At 36.7% G+C, this 14,443-nt stretch overlaps 3 protein-coding genes across 5 annotated transcripts in view; 2 read left to right on the top strand and 1 right to left on the bottom strand.

Annotated features, from left to right (window-relative positions):
- LOC111337379 (ankyrin repeat and SAM domain-containing protein 6) overlaps nucleotides 1-5,151 on the top strand; it is a 32,367-nt gene extending 27,216 nt beyond the window's left edge. For both annotated transcript variants that reach the window (XM_088755444.1, XM_022943662.2), the window contains one exon: nucleotides 1,522-5,151. In XM_088755444.1, the coding sequence (XP_088611570.1) occupies nucleotides 1,522-1,589 (68 nt within the window). In that variant the 3' untranslated portion in view covers nucleotides 1,590-5,151. The remainder of the gene's footprint in view (nucleotides 1-1,521) is intronic.
- A 431-nt stretch (nucleotides 5,152-5,582) lies between these two features.
- Nucleotides 5,583-13,894, bottom strand: LOC111337389 (programmed cell death protein 6). 2 transcript variants are annotated; one of them, XM_022943674.2, is made up of 7 exons: nucleotides 13,754-13,894; nucleotides 12,717-12,778; nucleotides 11,734-11,778; nucleotides 10,582-10,725; nucleotides 8,228-8,242; nucleotides 7,970-8,079; nucleotides 5,583-6,869 (listed from the first exon to the last, which is right to left on the bottom strand). In XM_022943674.2, the coding sequence occupies exons 1-7, from the start codon at nucleotides 13,801-13,803 to the stop codon at nucleotides 6,765-6,767; spliced, it is 531 nt and encodes a 176-aa protein (XP_022799409.1). In that variant the 5' UTR covers nucleotides 13,804-13,894; the 3' UTR covers nucleotides 5,583-6,764. The 2 variants fall into 2 exon arrangements, with proteins under 2 accessions (XP_022799409.1, XP_088611572.1); XM_088755446.1 differs by lacking the exon at nucleotides 13,754-13,894 and adding an exon at nucleotides 12,908-12,993.
- Nucleotides 13,895-14,073: 179 nt separating this feature from the next.
- The window catches only part of LOC111337363 (programmed cell death protein 6), an 8,889-nt gene continuing 8,519 nt past the window's right edge, over nucleotides 14,074-14,443 (top strand). The window contains exons 1-3 of the mRNA XM_022943645.2: nucleotides 14,074-14,200; nucleotides 14,279-14,340; nucleotides 14,442-14,443. The exon at nucleotides 14,442-14,443 is cut by the window's right edge and continues 43 nt beyond it. Coding sequence (XP_022799380.1) covers nucleotides 14,133-14,200; nucleotides 14,279-14,340; nucleotides 14,442-14,443 — 132 coding nt within the window. The 5' untranslated portion in view covers nucleotides 14,074-14,132. The remainder of the gene's footprint in view (nucleotides 14,201-14,278; nucleotides 14,341-14,441) is intronic.

Below are 14,443 nucleotides of genomic sequence, written 5' to 3'. Positions count from 1 at the left end.
TTTCGGCAAGTTGGCGCTATTTTGGTGTTTAACTGCTAAAATAAAGACAAGGCAGGAAACTCATTTTAGAAGTGTCTGTCGCCCAAAGCGAATAATTCCACCAAAAAATTACTACCAGTCTCGATTCCTCCAGAAAATCAAAGCAGAGATGTTGCAGTTCCATTTTCATTCACTCGATTCCCAATTCCTCCCACAGATCTTTCACTAGCGATGCTTTTATCTCCAGCTCGATAGGCTTTCCAATTTCGAATTAGTCTCATTGAAACGATCGTGGACCCGTTCGTCAATTGAGTAGTATGTCAGGTAACAAAGATAAGCACGGCGAGGGTAGCCAGCGGCCTGGAGGGACCAGGGGAGCTAACTGGTTTGTTTGTCGACTGCAGGCCGCTGTGGCTACCCTCGCTAGGCTTATTTTTGTTACCCGACATACTATGCGATCGGCGAACGGGCCACCATTGTTTCAACAAGCCTAATTCGAAATTGGAAAGCCTATCGAGCTGGAGATAAAAGCATCGCTAGTGAAAGATCTGTGGGAGGAATTAGGAATCGAGTGAATGGAAATGGAACTGCAACATCTCTGCTTTGATTTTCTGGAGGAATCGAGACTAGTAGTAATTTTTTGGCAGAATTATTCACTTCGGGCAATGGACACTTCTAAAGTGAGTTTCCTGCCTTGTCTTTCTTTTAGCAGTTGGACACCAAAATATCGCTAACTCGCTGAAAATGCTTCAAAATGGCCTGAGACACTGGTAATCAACAAAGAAAACAACAAGACAATAAGGTAAGTCCATTTTATTTCAAAACAAGACATTATTTTCTCTCTTTTAAGGCAAAATGATAACATCCCATACAAACCTTTATAAATATGAGATGTTGTGCAACACTGTAAGAGTCACATCCACTTTTCTGGTAGTGAGCTTGGGGTGCCTGTGGCTTAGTGATCCTTTCCTTACCAATCAGCTCTGAAATTTTTTCGTGCTGTACTCCATACTGTTGGTCAGTATTGTACATGTTTGTGGGCAAGGTCTTGATATGCCAGTTTTCATGTAAAACAGCTCTGGGATTGAAAGGGATAAGTTCTCATTTAAATGGGGAAAGTCAGTTTGTTGAAAGTTTCTATTTACTCCATAATAAAGCCCTTTATTGCCATCACTTTGGCACACATTGTGGCCCATTTTGCAGGCTAAATAGGGGATTTTGGCTTTTAGCCCACTCGCGTGCTTGCAGGATTGTTAAGACTGTTTTGTAGTCATTTTTCACTATCTTTTTAATATATGTCATCCAAAGTGATGCTAATAGTTACTGTAATACAATTTATGTTCTTGGGAATAGATCTGTTTTTGGCCCTTCTCAAAGTCATTTTAACCCTTGCCAAGCAGCTCAGGCTAAAATAACTCAAGAGTCTGGCCCAAAACAGATTTATGTCTGAGAACATAAATTCTATTGTTCTTTGAAAGCCCAATAGATTCTCTTGTTAGCAATTATTTTTTTACTTGATGTTTTTAATTTTTTTTTTTTCAGGTTATAGTTCTGTCTCTCCTTCAGCCAGTGCAAATCTTTCAAATTGGCCTTTGAAGCAGCCACCTTAGAGACAAACAGAAGTGTAAATTAAATAGAGGATATTACATGGACATGTGTGGATACAAATTTGATCTTGGAGTGTTTGTGATATCTCTTGCGAGTGAGCAAAGGACAGGCTTAATTGAGAGATATTGTCAACTCTATGAAATAAATTCATATCTGCAAGTGGAGATGTAAATATGTATATCTTATTAACCAAGCACGAGGGCCATACTGGGAGAATATCAGCCCGAGGTCTTGACAGTACAGACTGAGCGCAGCTAGGTCTGTACAAAAAAGACAGAGGGCCGATATTCTTCCAGTACGGTCCCGAGCAAGCTTGGTTAATAAGAGATTTATTATACGACTGAAGTTCAAAGGGACACAAGTGCGGTATCATTTGGGACCATTTGGGACAATTCAGGACCATTCAGGACCATTCAGGACAGTGCCCGGTCCAATACTGAGAGAATATTGACCGGCAATAGAGCATTTTGATTGGCTGATTTTAGTTATTGGCCCTCTGACTGCCCGAGTCGTGTAATAAATGTTTGTTATGTAGATATTATTGACATATTTAAATCAAATTCAATTTTAAAACACATTTTTAAACCACTGCATACAGATATCATCTATAGCTAGAGGTAAATTGAGCAAAGAGGTGAGCCAATCAACCTTTGACGTTAAATAGGTTGTGAAAAGGAGGAACAATAATTGGAATTGGAATTGGAATTTTTAGGTAGACTTTTCCATTCTACCATCAGAATTCTTCAGCAGGCCTTGACACTAACAGTAGCCCACAAGCCACAAACTAGTAGAAGTTTGGTTTTGGCTGGTGGTTTTCAATTTCCACAAGCCGGTTTGGCTAGTAAACAAACTGAAGTTGTCATTATTTCTGAGATGTCACTATATAGCTAGTCACTTGGTTAGTAAGTTGAAAAGTTAGTGTTGTGGCCTTTTCAGCCTTGCTAAGATAAAAATTGCAAGTGAATGAGAACAAAAAGAATAATTTTTTCACCTCAAGGACTTACTAATGAATTAAAGGCTCTTCCTGGAGGACAGTTGTGGCAGCTTAATTCACATTAATTAGTCTGAGAGTAATTCCAAAGTCATGCATGGCACAAAAATATTGTAATTAATTCCTCTTCGTGCACATAGTTACAACATTCACAAAATAATATGGTAATACCTTTGTCTAAAAATTTAAAAAAGGGATTTTCATGCTTATTGACTAATTTAGTTGGGTCAGATGTAACTATTTGGCTTTCATAAATCTGCTCAATTTTTTTTCCCTTGCATTAAATTTTAATTTATCTGTGTGCTGAATATTTTTCACTGCTGTATATCCCTCTTAGTCAATTAGCGTATAAAAAATTATTATGAAATTGTACATAGAACAATAATTTAAAATGAATTGAGCTTTAAGGGCTGTGCCCTCTAACAGCAGGCTGTATTTGCAAGCAAACTGTTAAATTAACACTATTATAACAATAATTAATATTATTTTAAAAGAAGAGGTAAAATAATATTATTGTACCTTTCAAATATCTGTATTTATTGGCAGTCATGTACTGTTCATTTTTGAATCAATATTTAACACTTCCTCTCCCAAGATCTCAGTGGTTAGTTCTCCTTACTGTATGTCATACGGTTCTTATCATGTAAGTTTGGAGAATTTGGCATTTGATTGACTAATCATCCCCTAATTGATATTTTTCTTTATTCTTATCACTTGGCTACTTGATATTGTATGGATGATGTAAGGAGAAATTCTGTGTTGGTCACTAACGGGAGTTTAAGGGTTAATGAAACAAGATAAGAAGTGTTGTGTTGAAGACTAACCATTCTTTCTCTCATACCCTCACAAGATTGGAAAACAAAATCTATTGCAGATTGTAAATGTGAAGTGATGTGCCAAAAAACCCTTCCAGGGTCAGTGTAGTTAAGAGAATGTGACTGGTCAGGAAACACAACAGATGTCTTTTCTGGATGTTGTACGTGGGTTTTTGAGACCTGATTGTGCCAACATTTAATAGAATTGCAATAATAATTAATTTTATGACTGACTGACCAATTAATGTGTAACTATATGGAAAGAACAGACTGCTATCATCAGGCAGCTACCAACTGGAGCACTGTTGTTTTCTCAGCTAGTCATCTCTTCTAACTGTAAAGTGGGTGAGCTAGGGAGGGAGGGTGATCCTTACTTGGGATTTATGTTTTCTCACAGATTCTACCAGACCATTCATTCATTAGATTATGAGCATGAAAATTCAGTATTTCATCATAGTTGACTAAGGTGAAATCCAAATGAGCTGTCATGCATAGAAATCAAAAGCACATAAGTCTCCTTGTTTTAGTATAAATCTACTAGATTTTCAAAGCTAAGAAACATGATAAACTCACGTTTTTACCTTTTAATGTACTGTGTCAGGCTACCTAGCTACTGTACTCACTCTCTAGTACAAATTAGATAGCTAGTAGTGTAGCCAATAAGATGGTGGTATTTGTGATAAAATGCTAACATTTTATACCTATAAAAGATAGTACCTATCTGGGGTTTGGTCACCTGGTAAAATTGTATGTATGTTGTGTTGCCTCATTTAACAATTGAGGACAACAGTGGCTGATTTCATCCACTGTAATCTGAATTTTGTCTTATGCACTTTGCAAAAGTGTAGACATAATTATGGTTTAGTTGAGAGTTTCTGTTTAAACTTAGTTATAACTTAGTTATTATGTTTAAATTTAGTTGTATGGTTTAACATATTATAGGAAAACATTAATGATAAATGTCAGCCTCTAATGCAGTAAGTCTTTGTTAAATTGGCCAATTTCTTTCCTTTCCCATCAATTCAGTTACTGACAGAGGTACTAAACAATGGTTTTCTGACCATATCAATGTGATAAGGAATGTTTGAGACGTTTTGTATATCAGACTGAGTTTAAATGGAAAAAATTGATTTGCTAAGTGGTTGGAAAAGAACATTGTGCACCAGTGAGAGACTTCTCAAATGCTACCACTCTCTAAGCCAGTCTGGGTTACATCACCCAGACTGGAAAAATGTTGACACACTATCCTTTAAAATATAGTGGAATTAATTGTGTCTAGAAGCTCCAAAACTTAATGTATAAGAGACTATTTTGTTTAGTACTGATCCATTACATTTGAAGTCAATGCTGTAAATTTAAGCAGATGCTTCTTATAATTAGCTGGCTTGTACAGGTCAACACAAACACATTTTTTTGTGCATGTAATTTTGCTGTAGTACATAGGACATGAATTATAATTAACAAAACATGAGCTGTAATTTTCTCAAGGCAACTGTTTTATTTTGAAATGATTACATTTATCATCAAACACATTCTACCTGGTCTATCAAGAATAGGTGAAGTCCACAGCCAGTTGAGGTTATTAAACTGAAATTTATGATAGATAGAAACAGGATGAAAAACAAATGATATTTAATACTTGAAATATTAAACTGCATCACTTTGATACAAAATGTTGTAATTATATGAGGCATTTAGTATAATTGTTGACCTTAATTTGACAAAGGCTGTTAATAAAATACTGTTGGTTTTGTCTTCCTTGCACAGTTATCTTCTATGTGCCTGTTGTTACTAACCTGTACACTCTAAGGTATACATATTCCTCCATATTGTTCTCAACCGCCTCCCGGTTAGCTCAATGGATAGAGCGCTGGACTGTTGTGCGGGAGGTCGAGGGTTCAAGCCCCAGCCAGACCAACACTCAGGGTCTTAAAATAATTGAGAAGAATATGCTACCTTCCTATAACATCAAGAAATGGTTAGATATTCTAGTCTTCTCGGATAGGGATGAATAAATGGAGGTCCCGTCTCCTGCAGGGTTAGGGGTAGGAGATGTTAATTTCCCACGCACAAGATTACTGTGTGATGGATGTCCTCCCATGGGTTTTCAAGACGCGTACGAACTCTGTGTGTATAACTTCGTAAAATGTAACTGCAGTAATTAAAAAAAATATTTTCAGGCATGTCTCAAGAATCTATTAAAATTTATTTCATAAACTATCACAATTGATATCATCTATTACAACAATCTTGCAAAATGATATATTTGCAATAAGATAATCATTTTTAACTAAGTCTATTCATTATTTCAGGATTATCCAAATATGATGGCTCATTCCATGGGAGCAGAAATTTTTTAAAATTTTATACCTGGAAACTAAATTAACTGTATTGCCCTTAAGGGCACTACCCTGGTCCCAGAGGTTCTCTTCTCTTCTCCCTAAAAAAGTCGGTGCCAAGTACCGACAAGAAGCTGCCGGCGCTTGGCGCCGATTTTTTTAGGGAGAAGAGAAAAGAACCTCTGGGACCAGGGTATAAGGGCACCAATTGAGGAAGGGTTTTACCCTTTCTAAGGTATGTTGAGTCCTTCTTTGCTATTGAGACTGCAACATACATTTAGAAGTAGCGGCGATTAGCCTTTCTGCATTTCTGTACCACTAATAGTAAAGTGTTATTACTAGTAAAATGGCACTGCAATCATTTTAAGTATCAAGACATCGCTAAAGCCCTAACTAGCCGATGACCTAACCTTCCCATCGACAAAAGTCAATATCCAAGCTTTGCTTTTGAACACTTAAAATTAAGTGCAACTCAATTATGTAAAAGCTGTGTTTAAATTGATTAGTACACCATCTATATTGAAGTATTATGAGAGTATTTGGCTGTCATGAGCAGTTCTTTCCTGGAAAGTAATGATCAGAAACAACCTGATATTTACACACAGTACAAAGCTACATGAAGATCCAAATTCATGCTTTTCCTCCAGATTAAAATTTGGCTTACCTGCCTGGGGCTTTGCCAATCAGCATCTGGTCAAAAGCTGATCTTTAAAAGAGACATCTTCTAACCTGTCAGTAAGTCAGTAAGACAAGTGGACAGGTCTTTCCAAGCTCTGCTCTGAAGACTTTGGACCTCGTATTAAAATTTTAAATCTCTACAGGAAGTTTTGTATTAAAACACTCAAAAGTCGTGCAAGGTTTTTTAAAAACACAATTAAGGATGCTGCCAGCTCAAATTTGGCAAGCTACATGTAGCATCCTGTAGTAAGGTAGAATTTGCATACAGTGCTCTGTATATTTTAGTATTCTCTAGGAGGATTGTAGGATTTTGAATGGTAATTGACTGATAAGTGTTATAGCTAGAAACAGTATCTAATTCATGTTCAAGCTGAACACCATTCCCAAGAAATCTTCATATCCAATGGTTATCCAACCATTCAGATTTCGATCCCGGCTTCTGAAGGCATTGGTCAGAATCTGAAAGGAAATGACAAACAAAATTAATAAACTAATATACAAAGAATACTCTAGCTATTTGAAGTCAGTAATTATGCATCAGACTACAAAATCTAAAGGTCTGGGTCTAGTTGTTAAAAGGTGTATAATGCTATCCAACCGGCAAATTGCTGATAACACGCTTACTGCTACACACTTCCTTGTAAATTATTTATGAGAATATGGTATTAGATCAAGATAAAACTTCTTCCTGATGGGTCTGAGTATTCTCATCACCTTTTGGTTGGATATTGTAAGGATATTTTGGGGAGAAGTTACCAGCTTATCACTTCTGAGACTTAATGGGTTAACTGATCCTAACAGTAATTATAACATAGCTAGCAGAGCCACGCAATCAAATTCAGTATACATTAGCGTGCTCAAAATCCTGATAGTGCACGCTGATAGCATGAGCAAATCGGTTTGCCAGAAATTTTTTTTTTCGCGTGAGTGGCCATTGTTAGCGTGGGGAAAAAATAATATATTTCGCGACAATAATGGATACAAACAGAGATTCGGCCTGCTAGTCCCAAAACAAAGACAATTTTTCGACCTTTTCCCTTGGGCTAGAGTTCTTAAATGAGGCAGAAAAAGAGAAAAACAACGGAAAAGGAGACTTGACATCAGCGCCGTCACGATTCGCTTCAATTGATATATATTGTTGTCCACTTTTCGCATCAGATTTGATGTGCAATTGCACAGGCTATGTTCTAAAACAATTGGTTCATGCTTTCAGCTGTGCACTATCAAGTTATGGAGCACGTGGGAAGTTTGGAGAGCACTCAAGAAGCTAGAGTTGCCCTCGGCTATCACTGCTTCGGGCAACTCTTTCATGCTCTCCAAACTTCCCGCATGCTCCATAACTCGATAGTGCACACTAGAGCATGAACCAATTGTTAAGCAGGACGCTTGTCACATACAAACCCAGTGCTGGCCAAGCTCATCAACAAGTCTTCTGAAGCTCAGTGGTACTGCACTGGGAACCAAAACCCAAAATTCTGGGAGTCTGTTGCATTTGAGGGACTCAGAAGTTTTCTTTGTCCCATACTTGTGACAAATTGAATAATAACTTTATTCAATACCTGTAATATTAGACAACACTGGATGAAATCATCAAAATTGATTGAGCCCTTGTCACTGCGATCAAACTTTGTTATAAGAAGTGTGTACATTCTCTCTGACAATCTGTACCCTGTTAAAACAAGAAAATATAAAAAACATTGCTCATCACTAGTTGTGCACATGGGAAATAATGTCTAGTTGCATCAATTTCAACCCACAAAGGCTAATTTTTGCAAATACCATAATCATGTTTTTAAGAAGTGAAGGAAAAAACTTACCAAAGTTTGTAAGAGCTATGAAATAAAGAAAAATAAACATATTTCAAAGTCAATCAACAAACTAGTACACAATTCACAACTGTATAACTACAGAATTGTGCAAAAGTAATAAAAAATATCTGTCAACCAATTTCAAGGCTTTTTGAAAAATATTTTGCCCAAATCAAAGTTTTAGCGACACCTCTGCAAATGCATAGAAGCAATCCTCATAATAATGAACCCTACTTAAGTACTTGTGGAAATAAGGCCTGAAAAAAATTCAGGCCCATACAGTATTTGAACCCATGATCTCTGCGATGCCGGTGCAGTGCTCTACCAACTGAGCTAACAAGCCAACTGGGAGCTCCCAGCTAACTACCACCTCCCCGTTGGCTTGTTAGCTCAGTTGGTAGAGCACTGCACTGGTATCACAGAGGTCCCCAAGGTTCCATTTTGGGTCCCTTATTGTTTATGTTGTACATCAACGATTTACCAGATTACTTAGAACACTGCGATGTAACCCCTTATGCAGACGATACTGTTCTCTTCATTTCTGACAAATCTCTCTCCAATGTCAAGTCTTATATGAACTCAGACTTGGAAAAATTGAACAATTGGCTGAAGTTAAATCACTTGACGCTTAGCTTATAAGAAAATCTAAATTCATGATCATTGGTAGCAGTCAATGACTGAATAAGATTGATTCTATTTCATTTAGGGTTGATAACATGGATCTTGATGAAGTAAGTTCATTTAAGTACTTAGGTATTGTTATCAATAATCATTCAACTTGGCAAGATCATGTTGATCAAACGTTTTCTAAGATAAATAAGAAGCTGGGTTTACTTAAACGTATTCGTTATTGCCTACCTTTAGATGCTAGATTGCTGTTTTTTAACAGCTATATTCTGCCACTGTTTGACTATGCAGATATCATATGGGGGGATAGGAGCAATTCCACTTTAATGTTGCAACTTCAATCTTTACACAGTAAAGCTGCAAAAATAATTTTAGATCTGCCTATTGGGTCATCTGCTAGTGAGGCCCCTAATAAACTTAAATGGAAAACTCTTGCAAGACGTAGGGCCGAGCATAGGGCAACTTTTATTTATAAATGTCTAAATAATTTACCTTTACATCATTCTTAATATAGAATTTAATAAAGATAAACATGATTATAATACTAGATGTAAAAATAATATCCATAAGAGTGCATCTAGTAGGAAATGGGGGCTTTGGACCTTGACAAATTTTGCCTCGAATGATTGGAATAAATTAGATGTTTCAATCAGACAAAGCCCATCATTAGCTAGTTTTAAAAGAGCATTAAGAAATGTAAATAGTTTCTAGTCTAACTATTATATATTTTTATATTAGTCTATGCTTTTCCTTTTTCTTTTATTTTAATTTTTGAGGACTCTTTTGTAAATCACTTATCAGTGAAATTGATATCCTCGACAAATATATCTTGTTAACCAAGCGCGAGGGCCATACTGGGAGAATATTGGCCAGAGGTCTTGACAGTATGGACCGAGCGCAGCGAAGTCGGTACAAAAAAGACCGAGGGCCGATATTCTTCCAGTACGGTCCCGAGCAAGCTTGGTTAATAAGAGATTTATTATACGACTGAAGTTCAAAGGGACACAAGAGCGGTGTCGTTCGGGACCATTCGGGACAGTGCCTGGTCCAATACTTAGAGAATATTGACCGGCAATAGAGCATTTTGATTTGTTGATTTTAGTTATTGGCCCTCTGACTGCCCGAGTCGTGTAATAAAGATTATTATAATTCAGGTCATGGGTTCAAATCCCATATGGGCCTGAATTTTTTTCAGGTATTATTTCCACTACTACATATTAAGTAGGGTTCGTTACTATGAGGATTGCTTTTATACATTTCATGAAACAGCAGTACACAAATATGATTTTCATGTATTCAAACTCATTGTTATTTTTAAGATAGCTATATTTTTGTTTGGGTCTGTCCAAACTTTGGGGAATAATTCACTGCAGATATTAATGGGTCCTGAAATTATGGGAGAAAGTTCTAAAATTTGGACAGAAAGTTTGATTCTTCTGACAATAAGAAGGGAACTTTTTAAAAACATTCGCCCATAATTAATGCAAATTATGCAGTATTTATGAAGAAAACTATTATAATGATAATCATAATGGAATCCTGCTACAGTGATTCCGGTTTCCATGCAATTGCAACCATATATCAATCAATCATTTCAAGATAATTGGCTACCAACAATTTACTGATAAGACAATCAAAATTATTCAAAGAAATGTGAGAATTAAAATTAAACCCTTAATATATACTACAGAGATCATTTTCTTATTCAAAGTTATTGGCAAGAAAATTTTTGTTACCTGTCTTGAGTTCTTGCCTGTCAATGGTTCCAGAGTTGTCTTGATCATAACTTCTAAATGTTCTTTGCCAGTCTGTGACATACTGCCACAATGCCTCGAATTCATTAAACTCTATTGCTCCTGAGTTATCACGATCAAACATACCTATGAGAAAAATAAACTGTAGGTAACACTTCAACTTCCATGAGTGACCATTAGGCAGAATTTCTCCTTACAAAAACAAAACAACATCAGGCAGACAAGAAACAAGAATAGAGAAAATAATTATAGATGAGGGGATTTAACAAATCAACAGTGGTTTAGTGTGGTCTGTACTCCTATTGACAAGAATATTTGCTTCCTCACAGTGGTAAAACTGTTGTGGGTCAACAACAAATTTTGACCACTGGGATCAGGAATATAAATATATCTTATTAACCAAGCGCGAGGGCCATACTGGGAGAATATTGGTCCGAGGTCTTGACAGTACGGATCGAGCGCAGCGAGGTCCGTACAAAAAAGACCGAGGGCCGACATTCTTCCAGTACGGTCCCGAGCAAGCTTGGTTAATGAGAGATTTATTATACGACTGAAGTTCAAAGGGACACAAGTGCGGTATCATTCGGAACCATTCGGGACAGTGCCTGGTCCAATACTGAGAGAATATTGACTGGAAATAGAGCATTTTGATTGGTTGATTTTAGTTATTGGCCCTCTGACTGCCCGAGTCATGTAATAAATGCTGTTATTGTACTGTGATAATGAATACTGTTGTCAATAAGAGTACAGACTACACTAAACTAATGTCAATTTGTTTTTTAACCACTGACAATATTGACATCAAATAAAACGATTTTTTCAGTGGGTGACATGGTGTGCAACTACTCTTGTCAACAAAAGCAAATTGGGCAATCGACTGCAACATTACAGCCAATTGTGATAAAATATTAGTTGTTCCAATTCTAAATTCTTAAACAAAGGTCACAAAAGTTGTGTGACAAAGAGAAAGAAAAATTGCTTTTAAGAGATTTTTGGAGTAAAAGGGTTAGAATACACTTTCCAAACAGTCTTGGCCAACCCTGCTGTTCTTTTTTTTCCAGAATATTTATTTGTCAATAGCACCTTGCACCTCACACAAAAATAATTGTAGAATTATTGGAAATCAGCATATACCAATCATAAGTCGCACTGTCTCTGGATTGAATGGTGTCCAGGATCCTGAAAAACAAATGAAATCAAATCAAATTATCCTGCTCAAATTCTTTTTCAAATTTGATCAAAGTTCCTAGGAAGAGATTGACTAAAACACAAAGTGCAAACAAACGTAAACCACCTCAGGGATAGGAAAACCCAGAGTGAGCAAGTCTAGATTGTTTTCAATTTTGCATCTCATTAGCTAGGAGTGAGGTGCAAACTTCCTTTAGACAAATCACAGGGTGAAGTACTTCAAAACCAATAAACCTTTTCACTCTAAGATCAAAATTTCAGTTCTCTAAACTGTACTCCATACATTGCTTATCATTTCCCCTTTGAGAATTCAGTGTTAAATCAAACAGTATCACCAAATTTAATTTTTTTTTCCTCTCATTGCCTTTTTATTTGTAAATGTATGAGTATGTGAGGAGAAATTGCTTTTTGGTCATTCTTGGAAGTGAAAGGGTTCATTCTGGACCACTTTAAACACTCAGTTGAAATTTACTTCTATGTGACTTCAAGAAAAAGATGTTTCAAGAGCTTTGGCAATGAAAGAGTATCCATAAATTAAGGCTACAGACACCATACACATAGCATATTAAGAAAATGTTTCCCACAAATGCAAGTGATGAAGAACTGAGGTCCCAAAAAATGAATTAAGTTGTCTGTGAGTAAACTGGTAGTTGTTTGTTGTCCGGCTATAAGCTCTTTGTAAACCACCTGTTAGCCAACAGGCTCAAAATAGAATCATTCACGGAAAATTTTCAGCTGACAGATATCTAACAGTCAGTGATGACGTGTTAGTGATATGTTAGTTCTGGAGCAAACTGTCAGCTGACAAATGGCTAACAGAGAGATATTTAGCTGGCCTGCCAGTAATCTGTTGGTCAACACTTAAATGCTGCTTAGAGAAAGGGATCTGTTCTCCATTTTAACCCTCGCTGATGTTCTTGATTACCTACCATTCGAAAGAGCTTGTTGGAGTTCATCAGCTGTAATGGAACCACTGTGATCTTTATCAATTCTACAAAACAGGAAAATTCAAAATAAATTCATAACTGCTGAAATAAAACGGAAACGCCAAGGAAGACTTCGATTAAAAAATGAATTTCTACTCTTAGTTAGAATTTCAAAAATGGCTACATGAGCTTACTGTCTCATAGGTCGCCACAGCTCAACTTCAGCATGACGTATAAAAGTAGCGTTGAGTTCCAAATGGAAATTAAAATAATTTGCCGTCGCAGTTTCGGTTCGCAGACGACGCAAATTTTGATGATTTCACGTTGTTGTTCTGCATAGTGTTATGTTATAGTGTTAATGAACTAGGGTTTAATTAATGTTATAGTGTTAATGAATTAGAATTTAAATAATATGAACCATCACTAGGTGTAAGATACATGACATGAGAGGTCCCAGAGAGTACACATATATAGCTAACTTGCATGCATATTGAGGTTGTGATATATTATGTAACTGTTGTTTAGGTAGTGATTATTAAAGTTCGGTCGGCCGTTTTAACCAAGGATTGGCGTCACTTTTCTGCAGTAAGACACAACACATAGGACGGCTAAGAAATGTACAAAGTTTCAAAATGCACGTGCTGAGCTATTTTTCTGCCAATTAGATCTCTTGTTTTTCCACGTCCTCGTTGCCTTCGCCGTCGTGGTTGCATAAGGTCCCTAATAAGCTATGTTCAACGCAGTACTAGTTTGTAATGAATTTAAAATCGCTTTCCAGTTGTCAAACATGGGATAAAATTGGGCCGATTATTGATGAAGAAGTTAGATAAGCCCTTTATCTCTTCTTAATTTGCTCTGTTAACTAATCGATAACAATGCTGAAACAATTATACTGCTTAATAAGCGCTAACTTTATAGCTGTGCAAGAATATTTCGGTTTTTTTTTTTCGCCCCCGGAGGATGCGTGAAAAAATCGAGCTTGGACAAATTCATCTAGCCTTGATTTCTGAGTTAGGAACGTCCCTTTCATTGGTACTTACTTAGCGAAGACATTCCACAAGAAATTCCTATCCACAGGCACTCCTGCCATAACAAAGTCACATCAGTTTTCAACGAATAATTCCGCTTCCTTCATTTAATTTGCAATGCACCGTAAAGTGCAAATCTCTCACTAAGGGGGTAATAGTTAGTTACGATTTCGATATTCACCTTTTATTATAGAAAATAATACTAAAGACACTTCTAACACTGGAGAAATTCAAAGAAAATGTCAAATATGAAAATGGTTTCGATAAGTGGGATGTTTTGTCGGGTACCTGGCGCTAATGACTGTATGAAGATGTACAGTCCCATCCCTCCCAGAAATTTTCTTATGACTTTGCCACCGCGCTATTTCAGGGCCGTTCGCATCTCTCCGTCATGGCGTACTACGGACATCAACCTCCTCCACAACACGATCAGAATTTCTTATGGAATATCTTCCAAAGGTAGAATAAATATAGTAGGTAGTTGAAGAATTTTGGTTGAAGTTGATACCCTAAAAAATTCTTTTGGTTTATTCCTAGAGTGGATAAAGATCGAAGTGGTGGGATCTCTACCAACGAACTACAGCAGGCGCTGTCAAATGGTGCAGTACTTATACTTTGATTCTTGGGCGTGATCTCTTTTAAGATTGGTCATTATAATGGGGATAGATAGCATTGATATACCATTTTATTTTCTTAACAGGG

This window comes from Stylophora pistillata, chromosome 3, assembly GCF_964205215.1.
Source record: "Stylophora pistillata chromosome 3, jaStyPist1.2, whole genome shotgun sequence".
NCBI classification, from domain to species: Eukaryota; Metazoa; Cnidaria; class Anthozoa; order Scleractinia; family Pocilloporidae; genus Stylophora; species Stylophora pistillata.
The sequence above is the reverse complement of the archived record's forward strand: the minus strand, read 5'-3'. Positions and strand labels throughout refer to the sequence as shown.

Bases quoted from the DNA above. Each gene is read 5' to 3' on its own strand.
- LOC111337389 (XM_022943674.2), bottom strand. From the start codon at position 13,803: ATGGCAGGAGTGCCTGTGGATAGGAATTTCTTGTGGAATGTCTTCGCT. The intron at 12,779-13,753 runs GTAAGTACCAAT...CCTGTTTTGTAG, and splicing joins TTGTGGAATGTCTTCGCTAA to AATTGATAAAGATCACAGTG. The intron at 11,779-12,716 runs GTAGGTAATCAA...TTTGTTTTTCAG, and splicing joins CCAACAAGCTCTTTCGAATG to GATCCTGGACACCATTCAAT.